Source organism: Falco rusticolus, chromosome 4, assembly GCF_015220075.1.
Source record: "Falco rusticolus isolate bFalRus1 chromosome 4, bFalRus1.pri, whole genome shotgun sequence".
Taxonomy (NCBI): domain Eukaryota; kingdom Metazoa; phylum Chordata; class Aves; order Falconiformes; family Falconidae; genus Falco; species Falco rusticolus.
Window position 1 is genome coordinate 16,751,824 of NC_051190.1, and position 12,843 is coordinate 16,764,666.

Here is a 12,843-nt window from a genome sequence, read left to right on the forward strand (position 1 = left end):
TTAGCCTCTAGTCCTCCGTTAGCTGCAGCTGATGGTGGTTACGGCTGTAGCAGCTTACCCGACTCCTGGAGCAACTAAACTGCCCTTTGGTCGTTCAATTATCAATGAAAACATTAAATCCAGACAATAACGTTCAATGTGCTCTTCTACATCCACTTATTAAAGTTTGTCCTATACATACTGTGAAGTTTCCTTGTTCAATATTATTGGTTTTCCTTAGAAAGGGGACTTTTCCTTTGTACCAGCAGATCACTTGGAAATTCTCAGATTTCCCACTGACATGTGAGAGAGCTCAGGCCCGCCAGGTGCCTGGGTGTCGCTGCCTTTGTCTAAGCCTCCTTACAGATCACTTGACACTTACGCTATTGATTTTTATCCATTTCTTTCCATGTTGCTGCACACTCCCCTGTAAGACGAACCACAACAGTTAGAGCTACTGTTCTGTAATTGAAGACAGAGAAACAGATCAAACTCTGGGAAGGTGAGAGAACAGAAAGCAGAAATGAAAGCGGTAAATCTCTAAGGTTAAAATCTCCAGCCAATTAATCCCAGGGCATGTTCTTGTTTTGGAAAAGTGAATCAGCTGTTGAATGGTGACCTCCTGAGGTTTTAAATGCCAATTTTGGGAAGAAGAGGGGGAAAAAAAAATTGCCACATAGTGTCTAGGCTGACATCTAAGACTTAACTCCAGGCTAGCCATTACCTTGTCCCCATTTCATTCACCATCAAAAAGACGTTGCATTTTCTGGAGTTTTGCTTCTGAAGACTACAGCCTGGCAAAGAAAGGAATTGCACAGTACTGAAATAAGATAAATGTCGAATATACATGAATAAGGAGGGGACCACTGATCTGTTATTTCAGTCATGCCTGCACCAGGTACAACGTTTTGGTAAGTAAAGGCACAATGCCAGAGCCACCATAGCTGAGCCTCTGCATGTCACACAGGACTGAAACAAGTGGAGAATCAAGTAAATGTGCCCAGAGGAAAAGAAAAAAACATGCCCTGATAAGCTTTTATGGAAATAATATAATCTCCCTGATTCTTCTTGATACACTTTGAAAAGAAAACTGCTGTCAGGTTATTGAGAATAAGCAACTAGGACAAATGGCCAGTTCTGCTTGTTTATTTTAAACAGATGCCCTCTACTATCATTTCAAAATGAGGAAGATAATCCTGTCTGTTCAGCCTTCCATGAACAGTGGTTTAGACACGCTGATGCACTATAATCTTAAAGTAGGTTGCTATCATATATCTTTCCCAATTAACACTATTGCAGAGATATTCCAAGGTAAGGCTACTTGGAAACACCTATTTAATGGATATATTCTTACATGTACTTCCAACTAATCACATTTTCCACTAAGTAAACCTTCCTTTTAGGGGGAGTTCTGCTCCTAGAAACACTCTCTGCAACCTAAAACCTGGATGTCAGCACACTCTACATCACAGACTCTCAGCATCCCCCCAGATCGGGTGTACTGCAAGTCACATTGAGTTCTGTTAGCACAGGTGGACTCAGACATGACGCAAGGTGCCCCGACAAGATGCCTCACGTGGTTGGTAAACCTGCCCTTTTGCTCTTAAGCATTTAGGCTGTCAAAATTGAGCTGAAATGAATCAAATCCACACTAGAAATAAGCTGTGGGCAAAGGCTCTGCATCAGTCAAAGCACTTCTGGTACAGTCTTGGGCAATCAGTAATCATCAAATTGTTGCCAATTCACAGTCTACTCCAAGCTCAATGGAGCCATTAACTAGCCCACAAATAGAGCATTATTTCTGGTGATCTTCATTAGGCACATCAGAAAACAGGAAAAATGTGGTGTTTCAAAACAAAACAAGGCAAAGGGGACAGCTAGAGACTGGACCAACATCTTGCTAATCTGGATGATATATTTGAGGGTTTTCTCTAGTTCTGACAGTGGATCCTACATACTAGGAATGCCAACAGTTACTTATCTGAACATGTAAGGAGAATAACTTTGCTCAAGTTTAAGGTGCTGATTTTTCTTAAGCCGAAGACAAAAATACTCCAGAAAAGAGTCTCTGCCCCAGCATGTGACGTTAACAGTGAAATGAGAGCATCAGGAAGAAAGCAAAGGAAATTAATAGACAGTCTGTTCAGCTGAAATAAAAGCTAGTTCAGTGACTGAACTACACTACCTCTTTCAAAGATTTGTACGTTGTAAATGCATGGCTCCATAAGTGCTTACACACCATCCAAATATATAAATAAGGTGTCCTGCCTCTTCCTTACTCTGGCTCGGTCCTAGATTACAATGCTGAAGTTGTAAATTCCAGAGGAGAATGTTTTGGGTCTGTAAATAAACCCGTGGGTTTGGTGTGATAGAAACAGCAGAGCTCTCACAACAGTATGACAACCAAACTTGGAGGCCACCTGGAAGCTTGTCACAACTGTTGTTTACTACACATACTTGCAAAAAAAAACCCAAACCAGCTCAGTGGGGAACAGGGAGCTGAGGGTACAAAGCCTGAGAGGAAGCATGCTGGAGGGGCAGAGGACACTGAGAAGCAGGGGAAGACTTCAGCTTTCAAAAATAACCATGCAGTTCATCTACTTATTTCGATAACATTTCACTTTTGGGTCCATTTCAAGACCTGATTTCTTTATGACAGCTCTCACATTCAGGGATGAAGTCCTCTGGTCTCAGAAAATCATCATCGTGTCACCCATTTAGGCAACACTCGTATCCCTCTTGGGAACTGACATCATCCCACTCTTTTTACCCTCAATTGTTCATAAGAAAAAGCAAACAACCATCTCTCCTAAAGTAAAAATCTAAGTGATGCTTAAGCAATGTGTTATTGTCATACAAAATAACAAGGTCAAGACAAACTTTCTGTATCTTCTTTCCCCTCTGCTTGACCTCTAGCTTCTACAAAAGCTATAGTCACGTCTTCTCTCAGTTCTGAAGCCAGCTAAGCACACAACTGGCATGCAGCTCTATGGGAAGAAGCCGCCCTCTGGGTTTTCTCACCGCCTGTACCAAACTAGTCAGAGCTGACCACGTGGGATACTTACTAGAATTTCTGGGGAAGAACTGGTTAACATCATCTTTCTCCATTTTGCATTTACTAATTATCACTTCATTTAGCCCTTATATTAGTACAACAAAAAGCAGCTGTCAGGCCAAGCATGCTCAGTCCAAGTGACCTTGTGTTCTTGTTCATGTTTACCACATAATCAGCAGGGAATTCCATTTTCAAAATACAAGACTTCATAATCCATTAGCACTAGAGATTGGTCCAGGGCTCTGGATTTACTGGTCACGTGTACCAAGGAATAAAAATATAAGTGTACAGCTAGATTAATCTCCAGACCTGTAAAGCATCCCAACCCACCGTGTATGCAGCAGTCTCATTAAATTCACATATGAATATTAGCATAATTCTTAAAAGCTACCGCTAATACCATCCCCACAGTACATGAAGAAAAAATTAAACGCTACCTGCTTTACAACTCAAAGTATGGAGGCACACAATAACTAACTCCACTCCTCAGATTTTCCGTTTTTTTTTCATAAATGGAGCATAAGCACTGATCTTATTAATACATAACAAAGTGTATTTTCCCCAACTATTTCTAAAAGGCAGGAATCACTTTTACTGCTCTTAATTTTAAATCAAAAGTCTTTAGTGAGTCCAAGTAGTTTAGCTCACCATCAAGTTCAATAAATCAGAGAAAAGAATCAATGGAAAGCATTTCAAAATGTAACCTTGGTAACGCACAAAATGCTTCCACAGAACTTACGCTCATTTGCTTTATTTGCTGCTTTAGAAATTGGAATATAACACATTGGCAGAAGGACATTAGCATCACGACACTGCATCTTCTGAGCCTCACATTGCACGTGCTCTCTGAGAAGGCACTTTTCGCAGTATGCTTTAAAAACCTGCAGCTTGGCAAGTTAGATGATTGAAAACTAATCGTATTTCACGTTGACAAAATGGCAAATGGAAGTGTTCAATAGAAAATAATAATCCATATTTATTCTTTATGTCTATGCACAGCACTTGAAGTGTAATTTGGTCCATGCTTTCCACTGATAAAATGAAAATAAACCTAATGGTGATATACAGTCTCTGCCATTTGAAGAATCAACATTTGTCAGTGTTACCACACAATTTTAGCTGTGGTCCTACACAGTTCTCCTGCATGCAACACTTAGACTGAAAATGGCTATTACTCTACGTGCCATTATGTGGTATTTGTTGGCAAATACAGATTTTTGAGTGGCAACATCATTATTCAGTATTTATGTAAGTCTACCACGATAAACAAGCTGTGATTCATGATGACATACAAAACTTCAAAATATTTTGCTGTTTATCTCAATATCCTATAACTAAGATGTTTACTAATTCTTATCCAAACCTGATCTGAAAGGCATATAATTATTTCCACAGCTCAAAGTTAAGGACAAAAACCTTTTCTTTACAATATCCTCTCTCAGCAGCTGGAGAATGCCAAACAGAGGTCCAATGAAGTAGGATCATTCTCCACTCTTTGTACATCTGCCCAAAATGCCAAGGACTATCTCATTTTGAGTAAAGATTCTGAACTTCTATAGATTACCACCCTCCAAACTTCTCAGGTTTCCTCCTGGTGGTTTTTTTGAGTGAAAAAGAGCATTTCTTTCTCAGCTTCACTAACTCTTGCCACTTATCTTCTACTTGAATCGAGGATGACCTTCCAACAGTGGCAGTTTTCTGCTACAATGGCACTCAGCCATGAAATGCTGTTCAATTTCACAAGTTAAATAAGCATCAGAAATAAAGTTCTCCCAAGGAAATAAAAATAAAAGCAGGGTTTTTTATTCATAGGTTTAAAACCAATAAAGGAACATTCACCATAATGTTGTTAATGAAGACAATTTCTAAGGGAAGCATTCACTTCACGGCTGGTTTTTTAGGGTTTTTTTTCTCCAAAGTAAGCATCACAGGCTTGCATCAAACCATCAACTGTTCAATAAATGTACTCAAAAAAGCAGAGTTCAGGGATGAACTGTTTTCCTTTTCAACCCTACCTGAACCCTACCTGCTGTCACACATAGGAGTCTGCCCCCAGGCTGAAAAATGAGTCTCCCCCTGGAGCCCGGCAAACCACCATGTGAAAGCTCCTCAAAAGAAAATATGAAATTCTACGACATGTAATCCACCGGGTTGATGTTTTGCTACTTACAAGGCACAGCATGGCGATAAAGGTTATCTCTAATAGTCTGCTGCAGGTCGTGATCCGGCGATCCTTTCTGAAACCTCTGGTTCAGATAATGTCTCAGGTCTTTGTTCAGTCTGCTTCCTGCAATGAAAAAAAAAGCATTTATTTATTTCTAAATGCACACAATTTACATTTCCAATTCAGGCAAATGTTAGACTTCCATTCAGAGTCCCCTAAATTATGGCATGCTGACTTTACGAGCAGAGGCTTATCTTCCTCTACAAATGGCTAATTACCAAAAATAACTCGCTGTAAACAAGAGGTCTCTCTTGTCTCGTAATGCATCTTTCTTCCTGTGGTGTTAAACAGATCATCATTCCCTTTTATCACTTATTTGTCTGAGCAAATGGAGAAAGACAGATGATGTGAAGAAAAAGAAAAATAATAAAGGTAGAGTATTGCTTTTGCAATGCATTGGAGGGTGAGCTGGGCAGACAGGCAGAAGGCAAAGGCTGCTCCCGGTGGAGGTACTACTATAGCCAAACATGGCACCAAATCAGACAAGTGCTGCACTTTGCACTGGTATCTACACTCCAGCACACAGCAGGAGTTAGAAAAGAATTGATTGAAGGAGTTAAGAGCACCAAAAGCCCTCAAAAACAACAGAATAATACCCAACCCTTTTCACTTAACTCTATTTATTTACCCATTCAGTTTTGAACACTTCCAGAAGTGGGTGAGAATAAAGATAAATCAGTTGAAAACAAAACCAAACCAAACACATAAACAAAAAGAAAACACAATGAAAAAGAAAGAGTTGTTAACGACTAATGCTAGTTGCTGAACACCAACATGTTCTCGTAGGAGAACATATGAACTGGAGTAACTTAACGAAGTCTTTTCCCAGAAATTAATTGTTTCCAAGTCTGCAACAACATTGACATTAATTTGACTGAAAAACAAAAACCACCCCACGAGAACATACAGAGAACAGGATAGAAACTCTTCTGTTCTAATAATTAAAGAAAAAAAAAACCACTGGAAAAGCTTCAGAGAAACGCAACTAGGATGATCAAAGTGTGGAGCAACTGCCATGCAAGGACCAAGGGAGCAGGTTGGGATGCTGCACCTGGTGTGGACATCGGTCTCCAACATGCCCAGAGGGCAGGCGGGGACTGGCTGCTCCCTGCTCTCTAACACAAGGACTAGGAGACACCAATGAAAACGAGCAGGAGATCGGTTCAAACCCACACAACAGTGGCTGTAGCTCACGGGGGCTGTGGCAGATCTTGCTGGAGAGCACTGCGGGTGCAAGAAGCTTATGGAGGAGTTTCAAGGGGAGATGGGAAAAGCGCTTGGAAGACGGACCCGTTGCAAGTTGCAAAAGACTGTAGGAAATCCCTTGAGCTGAAAATGAATTGATAGTGGCTGGAAGACATGGAAGATGATGTGGGGGCATGTTAAATATCTTGCTTTTTTCCTCTCCTTTGCTAGGCATCTTATTTATGGCCACAGTTGGAGCCAGAATGCTGGGCTACACCGACCTTGGGCTGAACCACGGCAGCTGTTTCTATGGGCTTTTATAATTTGCATTATGATTTTTTGGATTGTGAATATGTAATGTAGAGATCGTCTCAATACTTGTTGACACTGAACATAGCATCACAGTTGCAGATTCCTGGCTGGAGCCTGTAGAAATCACTGCAGAGCAAATCAAGAATAATAATACTGCAATGGAGTGCAGTTGGACAGCGGGTCTGGGAGGCAGAAGCGGTACCAGATGAATGGGAAAAAGAGTGCAGAGCATGAAATGAACACGGGCAGGAACAGCCTATCTGCCTAATGCAGTCCTGCAACATTTTAGCAGAAATGTTGGTTTAAAACCAAAACTAAAGAAAAAAAGCCCTGTACTCTGAAATACTAAGTCGAATTCTAAAAAATAAATAGGTGATTCGTATTTAGGCTCTCCAGAGAGCTTTTTTTAAAAAAAAATTAATTTCTTACTGAAGAAAGGAAGGTGTAGGCAGTAAGACCAGCTATTAAAAGAAGGAATTCTTTTAAAGACCAGGATGCTCATTACAGAAATGGCTCAAACAACAAAACCGAATTGAAGGCAGACAAAACTAGTTCAGCACACTTTCCTGAGTTAACACAGCAACACCCTTCACTCCAAAAGCAGATTATCAACCCGTTTTCTAACAAATGGTCTCAGTTATTACAATATCAAAATGGTTTCCCACCTAGGAGGCGCTTAGATGGCTTGGTAGACCTGTGGGCCACAGTTTTCCAATGTCAGAGCTGACGTTACAAACTCCTGATGTTTGATTTCATACCACATTATTTTACTCCACAGGGAGACTAGGCGCACACACACCCCACCCCACCCCCCAACAACAACAAAAAAATCAGCATCTGCTAAAATAATAAAGCATTTCTTTATCTTTTAACTTAACAGTCCACATTTTCTTTGCACAAGAGATAGTAAGACAAGGTGGTTTCTCATAGCAAAAAGAACAAATATGACAAACAGGTTGGAGACAACGCAAGGGCTTATTCCTGTGAAGAAATTAATGCACTTAACTGCATGTATCCTATAACATAGACTTTCTCCTGAAATATTGTGTGATTCGTGATGAAATAATTTATATCACAATAATGTCTAGAGGTGAAAAAGCTCTGCTGAGCTAGGGTCTGTTTGACCACAGAAAATATGCAATTTATTGATGATATCTGCTTTTAGTTTCCCTCTGTGCCCATTCCATCTAGCATCTCAGTCTATTACAACCCCCACTGGAAAGTTTGGTTATTTGGTTTATGCAGTAGCTGGGATTTCCCAGCTGAGTCACTGATGCACTAGCCAAGATGGCAGTTGCAAAAATAAGGGCTATAGCAATACTTCCACTCACATGATTGTCCACTCAGGGAGCTCACAGTGGTGCTCATTTCTACTATGTTTTAAATAGGGACTAAAAAAAGGAAAGAGGAGGGAAAAAAACCCCACAACCAAACAATGCTTGCTAAGCCACATTTTTGTTGCTAAATTCCAGAAAATTCTTGATGGAAATAAAGGCTTCTTGCAACCCTGATGATCTCAGCTCAGCAGTCACCAAGAACACAGCTGTGGACAAAAGCAGGCTTAACCCCAGGCAACACACTCAAGAGCATGGAAGAAGAAAATATGCTAACCCCATGCAGAAAGCCACCAAAAGGATCCATCCTGCAACATGTTGGATTCTTTGCCATTTGAAACATTTCACTCCATTCCGATTATCTTTTCCAAAAATTTCCTCAGATTTGAGAGGTCACCTGCTTGATAATGGCATTTTTTAGCAGATTCTAGTGCTAGACACAAATTTATAAACTTTGATAAATTCTTTTTGAACCTGAAATGTATGCACCCACAATTCCTAAGAATCTGAAATGTATGCCAGTGACATTTGAGCAACCTCCTGTGTGCAAATAGTAGCAGCGAAATTAATTCTGATCCTCAGGGGCAACCCTTGTTTGTGAATGCTCCCTCTGAAAACACTTCTCACCCTCTGATAGCTTCTGTCGGTACATCAACTGCCACCAGGCTGGGTGGAAGGGCAGGTGCTCAGAACTACCTGATTTTAGGCAAAAGTCCTCCCTTTGTAAAGTCTAATTCCATGTATAAGTTGTGCTCAAGAAAATACCTGGCACCACTTTCTGCGAAGATGGGCTGTGTTGACTAGAAATATACTACTACCCTTCAAAATACTCATTTTCTCAAGGAGATTGGGTCTTACATTGACTCTTTTGAGATCCTTTCTTTTCTTCTCTGCTAAAAGCACGTAGACAGATCCTACAGTAGTGACAATAGAGGAGGAATAAAAGATGCAACCCAGAAACAGTAGTTTCCAAAACAGGGGATACTAGATCCTAAGAGCCAGTGCTCAGCTCTTCCTTCCTGCTGGCCAGGATGTGTTGGAAATGCATTTATTTGCATACAGAAAAATCACCCTGTTATTTCTGTAATCAAAGTAATCAAATTTAGGCTGATATATCTAGCTTTAGAAAATCCGACACACATGGCGGGAAAAAAAAAAAGTAAAAAGAAATTCCTCCCTACTAAACTCACCAAAATTCGTGTTTTAAGGTTTCAGAAGTAAAACATGTTCAAAGACTGGTTTTTGTTGTTGCCACAGTTTCCTTCCTTTTTCTTCCCCGCTGAAAAAAACCAATACCTTTACGTGAACATAGAGTCAGAGAACCAACTTTCCACTGCTTCTCTCCCCACAGTACTACTCCAAATCTGAGATATTTCTTATTATCTGAATCCCTCTTTATCTTTGAATGGAACAAAGGGCAACTCACTGAATGGCTGTTTTTTTCAATTATTCTTGATTATTATACTGCATTTTACAGTATGTCAATAGTCCTCCCAAATCATTACATCATAACAACAATATTTTAGCAGCAAAAACAAACCCCAAGGGGGAAACAAGACATCTCTCATAGAAAAAAAAAACAACTGACATACAGTTGTCTGAGAAACAATAAACTGTGCTTGTCAATTTTGCGTAGATAAATATGTAACCTAGATGTTTTTGTGATTAATGAAAAATATTGACTGTTTCTAAATACACTGCTTTCAAACCCACACATTTATCCTCCAACAGTTACCTAATATTAAAGTCACTAGAGAAACTATGTTTTGAATTATGCTGTGACACTTATTGCTACAATTTCCAGTTTCTACAGGGAAGAAACCTGCATACCAGATCATCTATTGCTGTCTTCACTGCATAAGAACATCCATCTCTTCAAGAGCAGTACCACCAGCGAGGCGCAGTGCAGATCGGGGGGGCTGAAAGCCTCTTGCCTTATTGACATATGGGCTTCCAATAAGGAAAGCAGACTGCATAAATGACCAAGCAAAATCTGGATTTTTTCAAGAAAAAGCTGAGCATGAGTATCGGAGGGCTGACAGCACCTTCCTGCCAGCTGGTAGATAAGTCTATGCCAGAAAATATATTCTGAAGATATATTTTATACTCATGTTTTATGCATTTGGAAACTATCATTTTATATTTTATGTTTATATTAATTACTGCAGCTGTTTTGTCCCATGTACATTTTGAGATGGTCATAGATAATCCTGACAAATAGCTATACCCTGGCAGAGCCTATAGCTGCTTGTGGGAAGAGGGGTCAGGGTCAGGCCCAGGACACAACAGTCTCTGATCTATATTACACTCATACACTAGTAAATATTTTTGCTTTATCCTTCTTTGGGAAGGCTAACAATTGCTACATTCACAGTGACTGATCACATCTGAACTGGAAAAATCCATTTTCCATTCCTTAACTGCAGCAGAATCCCCCTTCTCTTGTCAGGATCTCCATTTAAAGGCGTCTTTAGCAGAGAGATGCTCTTTGGGCAGACAAAGACCATTTCAAAACAACAGGGCCATGAAGCAATGAAAGGTTAAAGGCCTTGCTAAAGGGATAAAAGTGCAATAGAGTCATCTGGATTAAGACTCTCTCTCACTGCCCTGATGTCTACATTGAGAGGGAAGGATTCAATTTTTTTTAAAGACACAAAGATTGCACATGTTGGATTTGCTGTATAAACCCCCGATTATAACATGCTGTCTTTCATCTAAAGGTCTCTATCTGAAGGTATTTAACAAACATTAGTAAGTTATCATGGTTGGACGGGTTTTATTTCTGTGCTACAAAACGAACTGCAGAAAAGGAGGGGGGGAAAAAACCCACAACCAACCAACCAACCACAAAACACACAACAAACAAAAACACAGAAACCCCCTGACTTGTTTAGAGGCACGCGCAGAGCACCTGCAGCTCACATTTGCTAAAGTGGCAAGTGGACTTGCATTCTCAGTTGCCGGGCATTACAGGCTGGGTGACCAGTCATCCTGCCTTCTTCAAGGCTGCTACTCTACCCAGCAGAGAGGCTCAACACAAAGTCATCTATAATTAGAGCTAAAATAGCTCCCCTTAATTATAGTGTATTAAATTAAGCTGGTTAACCCATCAACTCGCTTAAAAAAACCCAAACCCAAACCTAGGTTGTTTGTTGGTTTGTTGTTTTTTTTTTTAAGAAATGTTAAAATATTAAATAAAGTAACTAAAGACAATTTCTCAACCTGTTGTTAAAAACTTAATAAAAAGTGGGGTGCAGACAGGGCTCCTGGGAAGCAGAAGCCACTTCTTAAAACTTTTCTGTAATAGCACTTGGCACAACAGTAGTGCCAGGGCATCACCGCTGTGTCTTGCTAATGCTTGCAATGGGTTCTCCTCAAGTTCTCACATAAAGGTGGCCCTGATACTTGCACATATATTTTGTTAATGTCTGAAGAGATTCATATTCTATTTCTGGATCAATTAATATAATAGTTTTCATGGCAAGGTCCAGTAGACAGCAGCCCATCTTAGAAGACAAAATGAAGGCTGAGTGGATTTTTATCATTTAACAAGACCATGCTGGTAACCACATCATCATCAAATATTCCTAATCCCAGCAGTTGTTACACAAACGATAATAGTTTGTGCTATATCATTTGATTCTGTCCCATCCTTGTCTTCCAGCTGCTGTCCAAAAGTGATTATAAATAATGGGGCTATAAAAGCCATTCAATAATTAGAAGATTCATTGGCCATATGCCAGCAGTGACAAAAGCGAGTGATTTATGTAAGATGAGTCTGTCACATCTGCCAGATCACAGTTTCATTATGCCTGTGGCTTTAAGGTCACAGTTTAACACTGTTACAACAGCCATTTGTCATGGGGGTGCTGGGGAGAAGAGGTGAAATACATCATGGTTTTGTTTGCTTTCTTGTTTTAACTACTGAGTAAATAAGTAAATAAAGTCCAGTACCTACATTTGTTATTCCATGCCTCTCGTGAGGTCAAAGACACAAGAACATATAGTAAGACAGAAAACATTCATCATGGTTGGCCAGAGTTCAATAAGATTACAAAGCAAAACCATGCAGTTTAAAAGCCTTAAGTATTCATGTGGCTTCTTAAATTCAATATAATCTAAGTGTGTTCTATCTTCCAGCCACCCATGAAATGAAGGCACCTTGTAAACGCATAACATGTTGGTAAATTAATTGCTACCACATTTTACTAACACAAGTAAACTTAAAAACCTTTTATGGCTCAGTGTGCTAAAAAGATATTTAAACATCGTCATGGGAATTCAGCTTAACAATTAACATGGCTCAGCAGACACCCAATTTGATTCCAATTCTATTTTCTCCTCTTTTTTCCTCTATTAAAAACAAACAAACAACAGCAATGAACTTTTTTACTGCTGGGTAAAAACCAGTCCCATAAGTCCAGATGTTTGGATGTTCCCCATAAATGCTTCAATAGCCTCATCTGTTATCGTCAACGATTGCTTCCACACCAGTTTGGACAGTCTCTGTTGACAAAAACTACTGGTCTGAGGGTATAAACTCTATCTTTGTTTGAAATGCTATATCCAGTTCCAATCAGTATATTACTTTAATTCACACCAGCCTGCAATAGCTGGACTACAGATAGAAGAACTGCTCAGATCAGAGCCTAGATGTTTCCAGTATTCTAACAAATCCATACCACAACCAAAGCAAAATGACTGCCCATCCTTTACAGACCTTCCTGAAGTAAAACGTAAAATACTTTCCAATT

The 12,843-nt window shown here is 39.8% G+C and overlaps 1 protein-coding gene across 22 annotated transcripts in view; it reads right to left on the bottom strand.

Annotated features, from left to right (window-relative positions):
- Nucleotides 1-12,843, bottom strand: part of MAGI1 (membrane associated guanylate kinase, WW and PDZ domain containing 1) — a 355,846-nt gene that overhangs the window by 169,466 nt on the left and 173,537 nt on the right. For all 22 annotated transcript variants that reach the window (XM_037382565.1, XM_037382557.1, XM_037382555.1 and 19 more), the window contains exon 2: nucleotides 5,205-5,321. In XM_037382565.1, coding sequence (XP_037238462.1) covers nucleotides 5,205-5,321 — 117 coding nt within the window. The remainder of the gene's footprint in view (nucleotides 1-5,204; nucleotides 5,322-12,843) is intronic.